Below are 16,900 nucleotides of genomic sequence, written 5' to 3'. Positions count from 1 at the left end.
TTCAGCCCAGATCAGGAGGTTCACGGAGACCCTTTGTGCAAAGTTTACCCATACATAGAAGGGTGGGGTTGAAAGGAACAGATTTTGGATTACAACTGAGGAAACCAGAATCAAAGGTCTCACCTGAGTTTCATGTTACAGTGGCTACAACGGAAACAGACATTGTGAAAGACCTGTTGGTTTGCGACCAGGCGCTCCATGGGATAAACCGTCTTTTGGCAGGTGACACACAACTCCCTAGCTGGGAGTTGGAATTTCTGAGAGCCAAAACAAAAAAAAGGCACTAGTTGTAAAATGAAAATTGTACAAGCAGCAAAACAATCTTGAAACGTGACAGAACATTAGGATCAAGTGGCACTGCTTCACATAGTCAAAATGTCAGAAATCAGAGGGGGAAAACTGGCCTGGAGAAAGTCAGCAGCAAATACTTGAGCGAATGATGAGGTCACTTTTGGATTTTGCAGATTGAGTTTAGATTATAGTTTTAATGTTTTCTCCGAACAGTTTCCCCAAGCACAAATTAGCAGAATGGGGGCAGGAAGAGGAGGAATAAGGCAATATCTTCAAACAAAAGGCAAGTGAGAATAAAGGAAATAGGAACAGGCTGTTCGACTCTTTATGCCCGTTCTGCCATTTACTAAGATCATGGACAGTCTTTTACCTCAGCAACACTTTCCTTTGTTGACCTTACAGCCTTCAATTCCCTTAATATACAAAAATTGATCTCTCCCCCAACATACTCAATTATTTATAAACATGAGATTCACAGCTCTCCCGGAGGGAGAGTGCCAAAGATTCACTACCCTCCCAGAAGTCAACCTGGTGAGAGAGTGACACGATTTCAGAATATTGTTGGGTTTAAAAAAAGCTCACTTAGACCAAATGTTGGTTTAAATTCAATTTTAAAGACTATCAAGTTTACATCACAGCTTACACATGGTGTCCTATGTTGTTGATTTTTTTTATATAAGGGTGGGGGCTGCTATGGAAAACTTTAAAAAAAACTGATGCTGTACTCAAGACCCCTAACCTTTGGATGGCAGCACCGTTATACTCTTGACACCAAGTTGCTTATGTCATAAATAATAATGCCAACAGTAGTTTCACACCCCATGCATTTTAAACCTCAACACAAATTTAAACCAAGACTACAATCCTCCTCTCCCTTCCCAATAGCAACACACCCATGCATTTCAAGCAGAGTTTTGGTTAAAATATGTGATTAACCAAAGCAGGACAAGAGCAGCATATTGCTCAGACATTAACTTAGATCAAGCAATTTTTGTTAAAGCTTTAAAAATGTCAAGTCTCTTTATAAAGAGCAAACAGAACCTCATATCGGAGAGAGAGGAATGCAGAGAGAGAAAAGGGATACTTCAGGAACAAGTAGAAGCTGAAAAATAGGCAAAGAAATAAGATTAAGCAGCAATATAATCAACAGTAAAAGGAAGTTAAAAGGTTACAAAGTTTATAAATGCACTGATTCAATAATGAAGAGACACTAAACAATTCTTCACACTCAGCTCTCATCTTAACTGTTCAAAATCAAACTTTCAACTGTAATCGCTCCAAAAAAACTTTGATTCTAAACATTTTATATATGAAGAGCTAGCAATATACTGAGTATTTTCAATATCAGGAGAGCCAGGTATTTATTCTGTTGCTGAAATTCTCCTTTCAGAAATTAGCCTACTTTAGAGGACTGAATAACAAGACCACTAATAGATAGCCATTCTCTGGTTGGACCTTCTCTAGGGAAGAGTTAATTCCACCTCCATTCAGATCAACAAGGTGACAGATGTGGTGGTAAGCTCATCATATCTTGTAACCATAGCACCCAGCGCCTGAGAGGCAGCACACAACTTCGATGAAAGATGCTTCATGCTGGGACTCCTTGGATGCTGAGGAAGCCATGTCCAGGAGTCAGACTATTTAAATTGCTAGGAGCTCATCTCCTTATCCCACTGACAAACTTGGAGACTCAAAAGGTCTGGCACCAAGATAATGGATCTGTTAGTATAAACACAGCAAGCTCGCAGGCACCAGACTCCATAACTATAGATAAACAGGAGCAGCACAAAACTGATCAAGGCTAGGAACATACCAGATTTGATCTCGTTTCTCTTCCAAACTAGCTAATCTGGGTGCTACAAATTACAAACCCCATTTCCAGAAACGTTGGGATGTTTTCCAAAATGCAATAAAAACAAAAATCCGTGATATGTTAATTCACGTGAACCTTTATTTAACTGACAAAAGTACAAAGAAAAGATTTTCAATAGTTTTATTGACCAACTTAATTGTATTTTGTAAACATACACAAATTTAGAATCTGATGGCTACAACACACAAAAGTTGGGACAGAGGCATGTTTACTATTGTGTTATATCACCTTTCCTTTTAATAACACTTTTTAATCGTTTTGGAACTGAGGATACTAATTGTAGTAGATTTGCAATTGGAAATTTTGTCCATTCTGGCTTGATATAAGATTTCAGCTGCTCAACAGTCCGTGGTCTCCGTTGTCTGATTCTCCCCTTCATGATGTGCCATATATTTTCAATAGGAGATAGATTTGGACTGGCAGCAGGCCAGTCAAGCACACGCACTCTGTGTCTACAAAGTCACGCCGTTGTAGCCCGTGCAGAATGTGGTCTGGCATTGTCCTGCTGAAATAAGCATGGACGTCCCAGGACGAGACGTCACCTTGATGGCAACATATGTCTCTCTAAAATCCTAATATACGCCTCAGAGTCAACAGTACTTTCACATACGTGCAACTCACCCATGCCGTGGGCACTAATGCACCCCCCATACCATCACTGATGCTGGCTTTTGCACCTTTCACTGATAACAATCTGGATGGTCGTTTTCATCTTTGGCACGGAGAACTCGACGCCCGTTTTTTCCGAAAACTAGCTGAAATGTGGACTCATCTGACCACAGCACACGGCTCCACAGTCTTTCGGTCCATCTGAGATGAGCTCGGGCCCAGAGAACTCGCCAGCATTTCTGCATAGAGTTGATGTATGGCTTCCTCCTTGCGTAATACAGTTTCAAGTTGCATTTCTGGATGCGGCGACGGACTGTGTTGAGTGACAATGGTTTTCCGAAGTACTCCCAAGCCCAGGTGGCTATAATTGTCACAGTAGCATGACGGTTTCTTAGGCAGTGCCGCCTGAGGGCTCGAAGATCACGCGCATTCAACAGTGGTTTCCGACCTTGCCCTTTACGCACTGAGATGTCTCTGAATTCTCTGAATCTTTTCACAATATTATGTACAGTAGATGTTGAAAGACCTAAATTCTCTGCAATCTTGCGTTGAGAAATGTTCCTTTTGAACTGACTAACAATTCTCTCACAAATTTTGGCACAAATGGGTGAGCCATGCCCATCTTTGCTTGCAAAGACTGAGCCTTTGATGGACGCTACTTTTATACCCAGTCATGATACCTCACCTGCTACCAATTAGCCTGCTTAATGTGGAGTCTTCCAAACCGGTGTTACTTGAATATTCTGTGCACTTTTCAATCTTATTTTAACTCTGTCCCAACTTTTGTTGAGTGTGTTGCAGCCATCAATTTCTAAATTTATGTAGGTTTACAAAATACAATTAAGATGGTCAGTGAAACTATTGAAAATCTTTTCTTTGTACTTTTGTCAGTCAAATAAAGGTTCACATGAATTAACATATCACAGATTTTTCTTTTTATTGCATTTTGGAAAATATCCCAACTTTTCTGGAAATGGGATTTGTATTTCAGCTACCCATGAGATGGGAGTAAGTATTCTAGAGCAGCGGTCCCCAACCACCGGGCTGCAAAGCATGTGCTACCAGGCCGTGAGGAAACAATATGAGTCAACAGCCCCTTTCCTCGTTCCCTGTCACGCACTGTTGAACTTGAACATAAGGTTGCCAACTGTCCCGTATTTGCCGGGACATCCCATATATTGGGCTAAATTGGTTTGTCCCATACGGGACTGCCCTTGTCCCATATTTCCCCCGTTAAGGTAGAGTGTTCCTATGAAACCTTTCGTGCCGAAGTGGCGTGAAGCGAAGAAGCAATTACCATTAACTTATATGGAAAAAATTTGAGCGTTCCCAGACAAAAAATAACCTACCAAATCATACTAAATAACACATAAAACCTAAAATAACACTAACATATAGTAAAAGCAGGAATGTTATGATAAATACACAACCTATATAATGTAGATGTATGTACAGTATAGTCAGGAAGATCAAGCCAAAACCAATTTGTGTAAAAAAAAAAAAAAGCAGCACGTAAGTGCATGCGCACGTCACTCATGCATGCGCACACAGGTGCCTGCGCAAGGCTTCATGGTCATGGTAGTCTTTCTTGGGGTAAACACAAGTGTCCCCTATTTGACTGCTACTTTTGTCCCTTATTTGGGAGTGAGAAAGTTGGCAACCCTAACTGTAAAAGACATGTTGAGGTGAGTTTAACCCTACTTGAACACCCCCCCCCCCCCCCCCACCCCGGTCGGCTGGTCCACAAGAATATTGTCAATATTAAACTGCTCCACAGTGCAAAAAAGGTTGGGAACCCCTGTCCAAGAGGCAGCAGAGTTCCCATTCTAGATCATACCCATTTTGTAAAGCTAAGTTCAATAGTTTCTTTTCCCTTCGTTCCTCAATCCTCACTGCCCATGGTTGTCCCTTGACAACTAGACTCACATGGAACAAAGGGCCACCTGTGGAGATGTGGGAGTAACACTGGTGCAGTGTGGACACGGACTCTTAGCAGGGAAATAAGCAAGACTAATAAAGAGGAAAAATATTTTTTGTGCCACTTGCCAGCTTTGTGAAGTTGAATGTGAATTATTTAACAAGCTGACCCTCTAGAGGATGCCTACCTTAACAGATTTGGCTGGAATGTTTTGTATTTCCATGGTTGGTCTTTGTGCCTTGATCCCATCAGCTGAAAGCTTTGGCATCCCTTCATTTTCTGTATTAACATTCGACATTTAATAAAACATTAAAAGCATGAATTTGAACCACAGAGACTGTTAGCTGTTTATGCAAACACAGAGGAGCGATGTTTTGTATTTTATTTGAACTGCAAACATGACATCAAAACCTCCCGTAGGTCACCTACTGGCTGGAAGTGGTTGCACAGATGCACCTCCATACAAAACACCAGGCAGAGTCAAGCGAGACCCACCTCCCACAACCAAGCAAGTATGCAGCTGAGGCTCTAACACCAAAATACTCCAAACAGCCTTTGACACAAGGCAAAGCTGGAGCTGGAGGCTTGTGTAAAAAAAATAAATAAATAAATAAATAAATCATTTTTTTAAAAATGGTTTTATAATCTGAGACTGTGGATGCTGGAATCTGGAGCAAAGTTTTCTGGAGAAACTCAGATCAGGTAGCATTTTCAGCAATGGTCAGTCCGACATTGCATCAGGAACTCTAGTTCCTCCAGCAGATTGATGGTGCCCAAAACCACATCAAGATTTCTTCAAGAAGAAAATAAAATATTTAAAGAAACACATTAAATCACTGAAATATAATTTAAAACATTCATATAATAAAAAGAAAAAATAAATAAATATTCTAGCCTTTTCCACCTCAGCCCCAAGAGGCTAGGGTTTGAATGAGGTGGCTGCAATTTCTGCCTGCTGTAGGATGAGAGGCAGATTCTCTAATGTAATACAGTGGAACTTCTGTGCACTCAGAGTCTACAGAGCCCAATGACTTAAGAGGAGAGACAGATGTCACTCGGCACACCCCAGGAGCCAAACTGCTAATGGCCCAACAAGGATTAGCTCCCTGACCTCAGCCAAGCTCCATTTGGCCCACTGATCTCCAATATTTGGAGAGCAAGCATGTCATTCCCCCAGGGAAGACTCGGCAAAAATTCAAGAGTTAGAAAGGCTGCCAAGCCATGTCTGAACAACATGTAAAGGTAGCTCTGGTAAAGGGAAGAAATACGCAGGCAGAGTGCAAGCATAGTGTGCCTCACCTTGGGTATCAAGTTGTCTTTCAGAAATAGAACTTTTCCAAGAACTGGAAGTGCTTTCAATCACAGACCCCTGAGACAAAACAAAGAAAATTATAAAGCTGCATTTTTCAACAGTTTAATGGAAGGAAACATGAAACAATGATAGAAAGATCTTCTCTAAGCAAATTTTCAAAGTAACAATACTTTCATTGTTTTGTCTATTGAGGTTTAACCTTTGTGTATGATTTGAGAAGCAACCTTGAAGGGATGAATAGCCTACTTTAAAAAAAAATTATGCTCTAGCACTCTAACATCAGTCCTTAATTACTGCAAAGATAGTGGAGGTAGGGAGAGATAATCACACCTACATTTATGAATCATGAGCAGTTGGCCTCACTCAAAGCAGCTGATTTAACTGGAAGCTCATCCACAGCCTGAAACATTTGTTTCCTGTTCAGTGCCTGCAGCACGTCATTTACAAAATGCAGCACAGTCACTTACCACACCTGCCAAGCCCATAGTGCCACTGCATAAATGAGCAGTAGGTACATGGGAAAGCACCAAGCTCTCCTCCGTGTCACGCACCATTCCAACAGTACCCTCAGGTAAGCAGACTGCAGCCAAGGTGTCAGATCAATGCTTTATGGGCAAGCAGGGATGTACAATAAACATTGGCTTGGCTCGTAATGCTCTGATCCATTAATCAATCAATAATGAAATATCTAACATTCGCTCACAAATCTTATGCTTAAAACAGAAGTGTAGAAGGGCATTCACCCCTCATACCTGCTCCCCCACTCACGGCTGATCTACTATCTCACTCTCCTGTACTAACCCCATGTCCAATTCCCACTGTGTGAACATCTATTCATCTCTATCTTCAATACCCTCAGCAACTGAACCTTTCGGGAAGAATTCCAAAAACTCACAGATCTACACAATTTGAGAAAGACATCTCAGCTATTGTAGTCCAATCCTGCTGCTTTCCAACCTGGTCGGTGTTCTCACACCTTGCTGGGTCAACAGACACCTTGATTCAACCACCTACCCTTGCCCTACCCCACCATTCATCCTCTGATCACCAAGCAATAAGCATTTAGAAAAAAAGTGATTGGCATTAAAAACCTGACAAGAATGGAAAGCTAGTTAAATATTGGCACACTGAGATCATTCTGCAAGCTGAAATTCATTAACAGGTTCTATTTTTAAATTAAGTTGTGCATGAAACCAGAGTGGCCAGGCATTGCAGAGACTGGTCAGAGATGTGAAACCAGTGGGTCACAGTGATCTTCAACTTACAATGCCCAACTTTAGAATAGTTATTTGGAAAAGCAGTTTCACTAAAAACTTAACAGACATTACAAAGCCTGACATAAACCCTCTGATCCCACTCAGTTACTTTCAAAGTTCTCCAGGGTCTTAAAAGTTAAACAGTTAATTAGTGTAGTCATGTGAGAAATCACACAAAAATCAAATTCTACATCAAGAGCTACAAACAGCATCATGAATTCCAAATAAACTGCAAATTTTAGTATCTGCTGACCACTCCACGATATTAACAACAGTACAAAAAATGGTGTGGCTAGAAACTGATTACCATAACTGATATGCAGGGCCCTTAGTATTATTAAGGATCTCGCCCACCCAGCATCCTCTGACTTTTACCATCAGGCAGACTACGATGCATAAAAACAAGAACGGTCAGGATGAGAAATGGTTCCTTCCCCCAGGCCATTTGGCTTCTGAACTCCCTGCTGCATATACACACACACACACACACACAGTTAAATGGCAATAAACTTGACTTCACAAAGATCGCAGAGTGCAGGCTGACCAGGAGAGGGCACTAATTCACAGCTATAAAGCATATGGAGTTTGATCCACTGAATTCTGCAATGCATTCCAATATTTAGGTCACTTTTGGCTTATAAGGACTCAACTTCTGGCACACCTATATACAACTAAGCTCCTGTAACATTAAACTCAAAGTCCAATGTACCTACATACCTGTGTATGAATGACAGAACTAGTCTCCTCCCTCTCCACTTTAGTAATTGTTTTTTTTCTTACCAGTCGTGTATGCTTCTGATGCCATTCATTAGAATATTGCAGAGATATGGTTACTATAATGTGTGATTGTTACAAAACCCATGTTAACCTGGAGATGGCCTTCAAGCAACTGAGCCAAGTGCAGGCACCTTATGAACATACAAGTGGTAGATGACAGCAATAGGTCGTAGGTTTAGTTCAAGTTCAAAGTAGATTTAAGATTCTCTCCACTGTGCATCTATAGAAGCTCGTCAAAGCTTCAACCCTTACACTGGCTAATGTTGAACCTGATCACATCAGAAAAAGAGGTCAAGGGTAATTTTAGAAAAGTAAAGCAGGACTTTGCTCCCCAAGATTCGTGAGGAAGGCAAACCTTCAAACATTCTCAGTCCAGGCACTGAGCTAAAACTAAGTTGGTGTATTCTTGGAACAATGCAGCTACAGTTCAGGTGCAAACAACCAAGCCACAGCATTATCAGTTCTACTGTGATCAATCCTGTACAACCATTCCTGCTAAAGTGCTGAAGTCCATTCACGTACCTTCTGCAACTCCGCATTGGAGGTGGTATTGGTCAAAGGTTCTGGTGGCACATTTTCTTTTTGTTCATTCTCATTGCTTGCATGTATTTCAAGGTCACTGTCAGGCTACAATAAATAAAGCCACACAAACATTCAGAGATTCAAAAGACCATTACAATAGCTTTGCAAACACTAGCTGCCTTTATTTGCAAGTCAGCTTAATTATTAGGTGTTTTAAATTAAAATTACAATCAAAATAAACCAAGTAATTACTTGTACGAAGGTAATGTAGGCAAATGAAGTGCCAACAATGCACAGTCATTAGGGACCAAAGGGGATGTACAAGGGGAGATGGAGCCTGCACTCTACTACAATGCTTCAATTCAAAACTCAGATCAGGACCAAGCAGACCAAGTCATAAAGACACTTGCTAGTAAATGAGAATAGGGAAGATAGACAAAACATCAGCATGGATGTGATGGGCTGAAGGTCTGTTTTTGTACTGTATGACTAACTACATGACCAAGTTACAACATCTTCAGTTTATATCCCGGTCCCCTGGGTCCTTTTACTCTGCTTTTTTGATCCGGTTGTGTTTTTGTTGCTGTCAAGTGGAAAATGAAGGGAAGGGGAGGACAAAGATGGTGAAATAATAGATTTGCGTTGCTATGAATTTTACATACATTGTTATTCATGTCATATCATGCATAGAGGATTTGCGTTCTTGTGGCATTTCTCCCAAAGCCCTTTATAGCCTATGACACATTTTCTGGCAGAATCAGAGCTGCGATTTAACACCATTTCTCAGGACAGTTTCAACCATGTGCAGTGCAGCCAATTGAGGGTAGGGCAGACCCTCTGCCTACCTGCTGATGGCATACAGCCCAAGCCCCATTTACATGTTGGTGGCAACAGTCGAAAGGTTAGACATTACCAGCTATAAGCAGGCAGAAAAACCTGCAGTCTGATTTTCCAAGCTGGCCCAGCTGAAGGGAAGCTCGCTTTGTGTGGAGGTGGAGGATTGGAGGTCAAGCTCGGACACACTAACACCTTTCTCCTGTGCGTCAGTATTCTATCAAAACAACATTCTCACCTCATGTAAATACTTAGATTCTAACTAGTGACTATCCCTTTTGTGCAATCATCAACTGCATTAAAAACCCCAAATTCTGCTCCTTCACCGACACTTACAGCAAAAAAAAACTCAATAGCAGCAGAGTAGCTGGAAACATCTCCCCCAATACTTTACATTGAAAAACAAATTCACAGGATTAAAGTTAAAAATATACTAGTGTGAAATTTGGAGAAAGGAGGCAGGAAAATCTCAGGAAAACTCAAGTGCTGGAATTTGTTTTTAGTGAATCTGCTCAGGGGAGGGGTGGTCAATCATCACCGTTTTGACTCACCACCTCTCCACCGTTTAGTTGAGCTGTAGTCTCCTATGGTGAGATCATATTCAAGCAAAGTTGTCCAACTGCTGTACAGATTGACCACCTAGCCTCCAGAAAGATGGTGGCAAGTGCCACCACAGAATTACAGAGTAAGAAACAAGAGTTTGTGTTTCAGGTCGATGACCTTCTCTCAGAAAGGGGACAGCAAGAGGACATCCACATCTTCTTCCCTTTCCTAGTTCTGGTGAAGAGAACTGGAGTGTTAACAGATTCCCTCACCAGATACACTGCATGGACTGCCGAGTGTTTCCAACATTTTCTACATTTCAGGGATGCAGATATTTTCATTGCTTTTTGATCACAAAAACAGTAATGGCATCTGAACAAGCTAACTCTCACCATCAAGTTCTTGCAGTAGAAAAAGAGAACATTTGCAAAGTGGGAATATCAAAGGTCTATAATACAACCTTGGAATGATAATTTGACCCACGTATCAACAGAAGAGTAGAAACAGCAAGTAAACGAAGGTCCCTTTTACCTGTGACAGCCTCTTTGGATTAGATAACTCTCTGGTGTTCCACAGCTCCTTGGTGTCCATGTCTTCCCCTGGTACCACATGTTCTTCCAAAGCCTAGGCATTTTCCAAGACAACAGTTAGATTCAGAAGCAATCCTGCTCTGTTCACCAAACACCAAATGGATTGAGCAAGTCAACAAACATCATTTCTATAGTGCTTTTCACAGCCACAGGGGGGGGGGGGGGGGGGGTGTCCCACAGCATTTTGCAGCCAAAAAGAGGAACTTAGTAGTTATTGCTCCAATTAAGGGAAAAGCAGCAGCCATTTGCGCACAGCAAGCTCCCACAAACGGCAATGAGATTATTGTTAATGATGCCGATTAAGGGATGGATGCTGGCCAGGACACCAGGGATCTCTTGCACTGTGGGCTCTTTTACATTCATCTGGTAGGCAGGTAAGCAGCACCTCTGACAACACAGCACTCCCTCACTACTGCATCGTCTGCTCAAATTTCTGTGACGCGTTTTGAATCCACAATCTCCATCCGAGCAGTAAGAGCAACCATCTACCAGATGACAGCCATCACCCTGACAACACCTTGACGAAGGCAGGCTTAAAAAACCAGAAACAATTTGCTCAGTATTGTCCAAGCATAACTAAAGATGCAGAATTGCTTTTTGTACAAGCATGCACCATTAAAATACAATTCATCTTTGGACAGCAGCTGCTTGATAGTACTATCTTAAGAACAGAGTATTCCTGGAGTCCTGGCCAGTCATCCCACAACAAGGTCATCTCATTGTTGTTTCTGGGATTATGCCATGCATAAACTGCCTGCTTTGTTTGGCTATACTGCAATGATACTTTCATCCCATTTATAACTCCATAAAGATGTGAAAAATATACAAACCAAGCCTCTATTTTCCAGCCAGTCTCACATTTTAAGGTATACATTACCCCTCACCTCCTCTAAAATAGTAATAACCAAACAAGGAAAATATTGTCATGGTGTGCAGCATCCACCTTCAGAATATTCAACTCAAAACATAACTCATCAAATCATTAAGCTATTAATATGCACTCCACACAGTTCAAAGATAATGAATTATCCAAGGCTATAACTGGAAGTCTGAAGCATGAAGATGTGGGAATCAGCATTGAACTGAATTAAAAAGGCTGAAGTGGATAGCTCAGGGGAAATATTCTAGTGTTTACTGCTGTCAATGCACAGGCCATGCATTTCATTCATTGAAATGAGACAAGTTTATCAATGTTGAATACAAACTTAGTTCAAGCGCAGTGAGATGAGAATGAGAGGTGCTAAAGGGACCTGGGAGAGGAACTGCAAGAACCACTCCTGGATTACAGGCATCCTCAAAGTGTTAACAATCTGGCAGACACCCACACTGTGGCTTCAAGCTTGGTGAATCAGTCAAACAATTACATTAGTGGTACAAAGACCCTACCAGGAGAGCACAGCAGCCCTTTGCAAGTAGGGACACGCCATCACCTAAACTAGTTATCCACCCATCCCAACAACCACCTGCCACTCCTACTGTGGGGGAATGTGCAGATTACAAAAACTAGAGTAGAAGTCCCCTTTGATCCCGAAGAACTGCCCAAGATGACCCTATTTAGCAGCAAGCCACTAAATCAAATTAATAATTTATAACCAAAAACCAAAGTGAGCAACAGGAAAATCAGGAGGATTCACCTTAAGATGCCCAAGTACAGAGCAAGTTGTTGGAAGGTAGAGGGGTGCAGAACAGGATAGGGGACACGATTTATAAGTGGTGAAAATTAATATAAACACTAAAAGCAACATGGAAAGCAATCAACAACCTGAGAGAGCAAAAAGTATGAATCTTTCACCAGAAATGGGACAACACCTTGACGAAGGCAGGCTTAAAAAACCAGAAACAATTTGCTCAGTATTGTCCAAGCATAACTAAAGATGCAGAAGGTCCCGCATGGGAGGTTAGTTAGGAAAATTCAGTCGCTAGGTATACATGGAGAGGTGGTAAATTGGATTAGACATTGGCTCGATGGAAGAAGCCAGAGAGTGGTGGTAGAGAATTGCTTCTCTGAGTGGAGACCTGTGACTAGTGGTGTGCCACAGGGATCAGTGCTGGGTCCATTGTTATTTGTCATCTATATCAATGATCTGGATGATAATGTGGTAAATTGGATCAGCAAGTTTGCTGATGATACAAAGATTGGAGGTGTAGTAGACAGTGAGGAAGGTTTTCAGAGCCTGCAGAGGGAATTGGACCAGCTGGAAAAATGGGCTGAAAAATGGCAGATGGAGTTTAACACTGACAAGTGTGAGGTATTGCACATTGGAAGGACAAACCAACGTAGAACATACAGGGTTAATGGTAAGGCACTGAGGAGTGCAGTGGAACAGAGGGATCTGGGAATACAGATACAAAATTCCCTAAAAGTGGTGTCACAGGTAGGTAGGGTCGTAAAGAGAACTTTTGGTACATTGGCCTTTATTAATCAAAGTATTGAGTATAAGAGCTGGAATGTTATGATGAGGTTGTATAAGGCATTGGTGAGGCCGAATCTGGAGTATTGTGTTCAGTTTTGGTCACCAAATTACAGGAAGGATATAAATAAGGTTGAAAGAGTGTAGAGAAGGTTTACAAGGATGTTGCCGGGACTTGAGAAACTCAGTTACAGAGAAAGGTTGAATAGGTTGGGACTTTATTCCCTGGAGCGTAGAAGAATGAGGGGAGATTTAATAGAGGTATATAAAATTATGATGGGTATAGATAGAGTGAATGCAAGCAGGCTTTTTCCCCTGAGGCTAGGGGAGAAAAAAACCAGAGGACATGGGTTAAGGGTGAGGGGGGAAAAGTTTAAAGGGAACATTAGGGGGGGGGCTTCTTCACACAGAGAGTGGTGGGAGTATGGAATGAGCTACCAGACGAGGTGGTAAATGTGGGTTCTTTTTTAACATTTAAGAATAAATTGGACAGGTACATGGATGGGAGGTGTATGGAGGGATATGGTCCGTGTGCAGGTCAGTGGGACTAGGCAGAAAATGGTTTGGCACTGCCAAGAAGGGCCAAAGGGCCTGTTTCTGTGCTGTAGTTTCTATGGTTCTATCAACCCAAAATCTTCACTATTTCCCTTACCGGATGCTGTCAGATCAGATACATACACACTGCACTTAGATGAAAAAGGGCAAATGCACCTTTGTGCATTAGGAATTTGGGGTAACTGGCAACAATAGTCAAACAACCAGAATGAGTACACCAGTTGTGCACCAGTTGGCACCAACTCCCCCAGGTTTCCTTGCTCAAGGAATGCACATGACTGGCAAGGCCAACATTTACTGTTTATCACCACTTGTCCCATAAATTGCTTGGTGTTTCAGAGGGTAATTAGGAGACAAGTATGTTATCATGGCTCTGGAATCTCAAAAAAATCCTTTCCTGATATCAACATCTTATTTAAGATTAAATTATTGAATTTAAATTCCCCAGCTGTTACGATGGGATTTGAACTTGTATAGCTGAATCAGTAATTGCCTCTGGTCCAGTACCTTGACTATTATGCTACTATATCAAAACAACACAAATGACTGCCAGCGAAAGGCTGTGGACCTTCATCTGAGGAGACACAAACAAGGAGCTTTCAGCACATTATAGTTGCAAAGCAAGGTAAACAAATGCTGGTCCAATAGTGATGGGTAGTGAGGGAAATTTGCAAAAAGTAGGGAGTTTTTTTTGCTGCAGGACAATGGCATAGGAGAAAACTCCTGCATGTACTTACCAGTGTGCGCAGGTGTCACTAAGTTCATGGAGTACAATGCTGTAGCACAGCAAGAACAATTTGCGCCAATTTGCTTTACAGGGAAAATGCTTGAAGGTACCGATATCGTGGCCTAGTTAGTTACGGTGTAGCCACATTATCCAGCAGCGGCAGCTCAGCCTAGCTGGCACAACTCACTGCAGAGTTCAAAGTAACAGGCTCATACTACACATTTGGTGATATCTTTGTTAAGCGTAGGAAATAACGCATTGTTGGAAGTGTGGTTGGAGACCTTAAAACAAAGCCTTACAGTATATCCCCGTGAAAGATCAAATGTCACTGCTCAAAGCAGCACACAGTTGCCTGCCTTAGCCAACGTTCATCTAACAAACCAATCAATTGGCAATTTATCTCCAAGTTTGTGGGAACCTGCCATGCGCAAATTGACTGCTGCATTTGCTTGCAAAATAGCGACTGTGCTTGACTGGTCACAAATTACTTGGGACAGCTGGAAGATAAAGCCACCAGGGTATTTTTGTGCCACCTCAGACAAATGTGTAGTGGCCCTTTGATGGCACATTGACAGGTCTGTTACAGACTCAATAAGGAAAACACATGATGCAGATACAAAGCTGCTGTAGAACCAAGGTTCTGGTCTTCAAGGTGCCAAGCCTACAGGTCATTCAAGCTAAAGGTGAAAGGATAGGGTAGAGGAGATGGAAAAGTGATGCATGCAAAAAAAGTGTGCCTGGTTAGCAGGCTTCATATTTCAAGTGCAGGTGTTGTCTTTAGCAAAAGCATAATCGGCTTAATTAGAACATCTTTGTGCATGTCTCAACTTTACAGCAAGAGCAAGGTTATACTAGTAGTCCTTAGTAACATTTCTCAATGGTGCATTACTGTCAACTGTGCTGCAGATGGAAATGTATTCAAAAAGGTGTTTACTGTAGGAGATTGGAGGCTGGTCTCCTTCTGTGATGCAGTAGCCTGGTACAATGCCATTCTGTCTTTCACTGCCGACTGTTCCTGCATGTCTGTCAACTCCGTACCAACCTTAGATTCAGTTTTATCAGGGCTTGTTCCAGGCGAGGTATGGTCTGCATGAAGTGCAAACAGAGCCAAATTCAACATTAATGAATGCATCTCCAGATCAAAGCAAGCAACACTGTACAATAAAATACAATAAGACTGCCATTTAAGGTGACATGCAGTTCTCTTATTCCCCCCTCCCCCAACATCCCAGATTACAACCACACTATCAATCATGAAGGGAGAACTGGTTTACCCATCTGGCAATGATTACAGACCATGTCTGACTTTGTGACTAGCAACAAAATCAGTATACACTTGTTACATGGTCATTTACATTTTCTTTTTTCCTCTCAATTGGCCAAATTTTTATTACCTTCAGCCAGAAAGGTATAGAACCAGCATTAGCTCCCAAAATCTCCATGCTGCCAGCAAAATGTTAATAGGCACACTCACATAAACAAGACCCATTGTATACTAATCCTGAAGAGCAATATACATATCTCAGATACTCATGATCTGTACAGTCAACATTGAAAGGAGCTGAAAAACAGAAAGCACATTTGAAAGTACTGCTGTCTCAAAGATCTACTCACATGGTCCAAAACAAAAAAAAGAAAAACAGGGAGCCCAAGCATTTTGTGCCATGTTTGTTAGAAACAGTTTACCTGCCACCAATGCAATATTACTAAACAAAGTTCTTTTCCCCCCAAGCCTACAAACTTATAGGACAACTAGGAACAAGAGAAAGGGCCAGCCAGAGCAGAGGTACCTTGGTTGGGAGGGGTGGAGTTTCAAAGGTTGTTAGGCTGCCACTCCCTACTTTAGGACATCATTGAATAGAGAAACTGGGAGCAGATTTCTGGTCATAAGATCATTTTCCAGAAGGCATGTTTACTGAGGCGATGTTTGTGCAAGGAACAAAAGAATTTGAATTTATGAGGCATCTTAGCATAGCAATTATGTCACATTTTACAGTGCCAGCTATAAGATTGGGGTTCAATTGCTGCCACTGTCTACGAGGAGTTTGTACCTTCTCCATGTGAACGTGTGGGTTTCCACTGGGTGTTCTCATTTCCTCCTGCATTCCAAAGATGTATGGGCCACAGTTAGTAAATTGTGGGCATGCCCATGTAGTGCTGGAGCAATTCAACACTTGTGGGCTGCCCTCTGCACAATCTTGGATTGTGTTGGTCGCTGATACAAACAATGCATTTCACTGCATGTTTTGATGTGCCTGTGACAAATAAAGCTCATCTTTATAAACAGTAAAGAGCTTTGGAAGAATGAAAAAGAAATACCAAGCAGAAGACTTAAGTAATCTGGGTTTTTGTTTTAAAGAGGGAAGCAAGGAAGGGGGCAGGGAAGCAGGATATAAAGAGTTGAAGAGCTGGATACCAGTGGGTGAGCAGTTAGAAAAGTCAAGGGCCGATGGGGCAGAAGGCTAGGGCAGCAATGAAGACAACCAGTCAAATGTAATTAATCTTCCGTGGATCTGTAAGCTAGAAGGAGGGCAACACATTTGAAGGAAAAAAGGGGTAATACCAGCAATTGATGTACAGAATGTAAGTTGGAAGGTGGCTTAGAGATGTCAGCAATTTCAGTGGAAGCAAGAAAGGACTATAGGCAGACAGTGTGGTGACAGCATTTGTTGGGGAATGCTA

The 16,900-nt window shown here is 41.8% G+C and overlaps 1 protein-coding gene across 4 annotated transcripts in view; it reads right to left on the bottom strand.

Moving 5' to 3' along the window:
- Positions 1–16,900, bottom strand: part of lima1a (LIM domain and actin binding 1a) — a 143,366-nt gene that overhangs the window by 4,165 nt on the left and 122,301 nt on the right. For all 4 annotated transcript variants that reach the window (XM_072249104.1, XM_072249105.1, XM_072249102.1 and 1 more), the window contains 6 exons: positions 15,153–15,304; positions 10,467–10,559; positions 8,559–8,663; positions 5,991–6,060; positions 4,879–4,970; positions 124–257 (listed from right to left, as the gene is read on the bottom strand). In XM_072249104.1, coding sequence (XP_072105205.1) covers positions 124–257; positions 4,879–4,970; positions 5,991–6,060; positions 8,559–8,663; positions 10,467–10,559; positions 15,153–15,304 — 646 coding nt within the window. The remainder of the gene's footprint in view (positions 1–123; positions 258–4,878; positions 4,971–5,990; positions 6,061–8,558; positions 8,664–10,466; positions 10,560–15,152; positions 15,305–16,900) is intronic.

This window comes from Mobula birostris, chromosome X, assembly GCF_030028105.1.
Source record: "Mobula birostris isolate sMobBir1 chromosome X, sMobBir1.hap1, whole genome shotgun sequence".
NCBI classification, from domain to species: domain Eukaryota; kingdom Metazoa; phylum Chordata; class Chondrichthyes; order Myliobatiformes; family Myliobatidae; genus Mobula; species Mobula birostris.
This window is presented reverse-complemented; position numbering and strand designations above follow the sequence as displayed.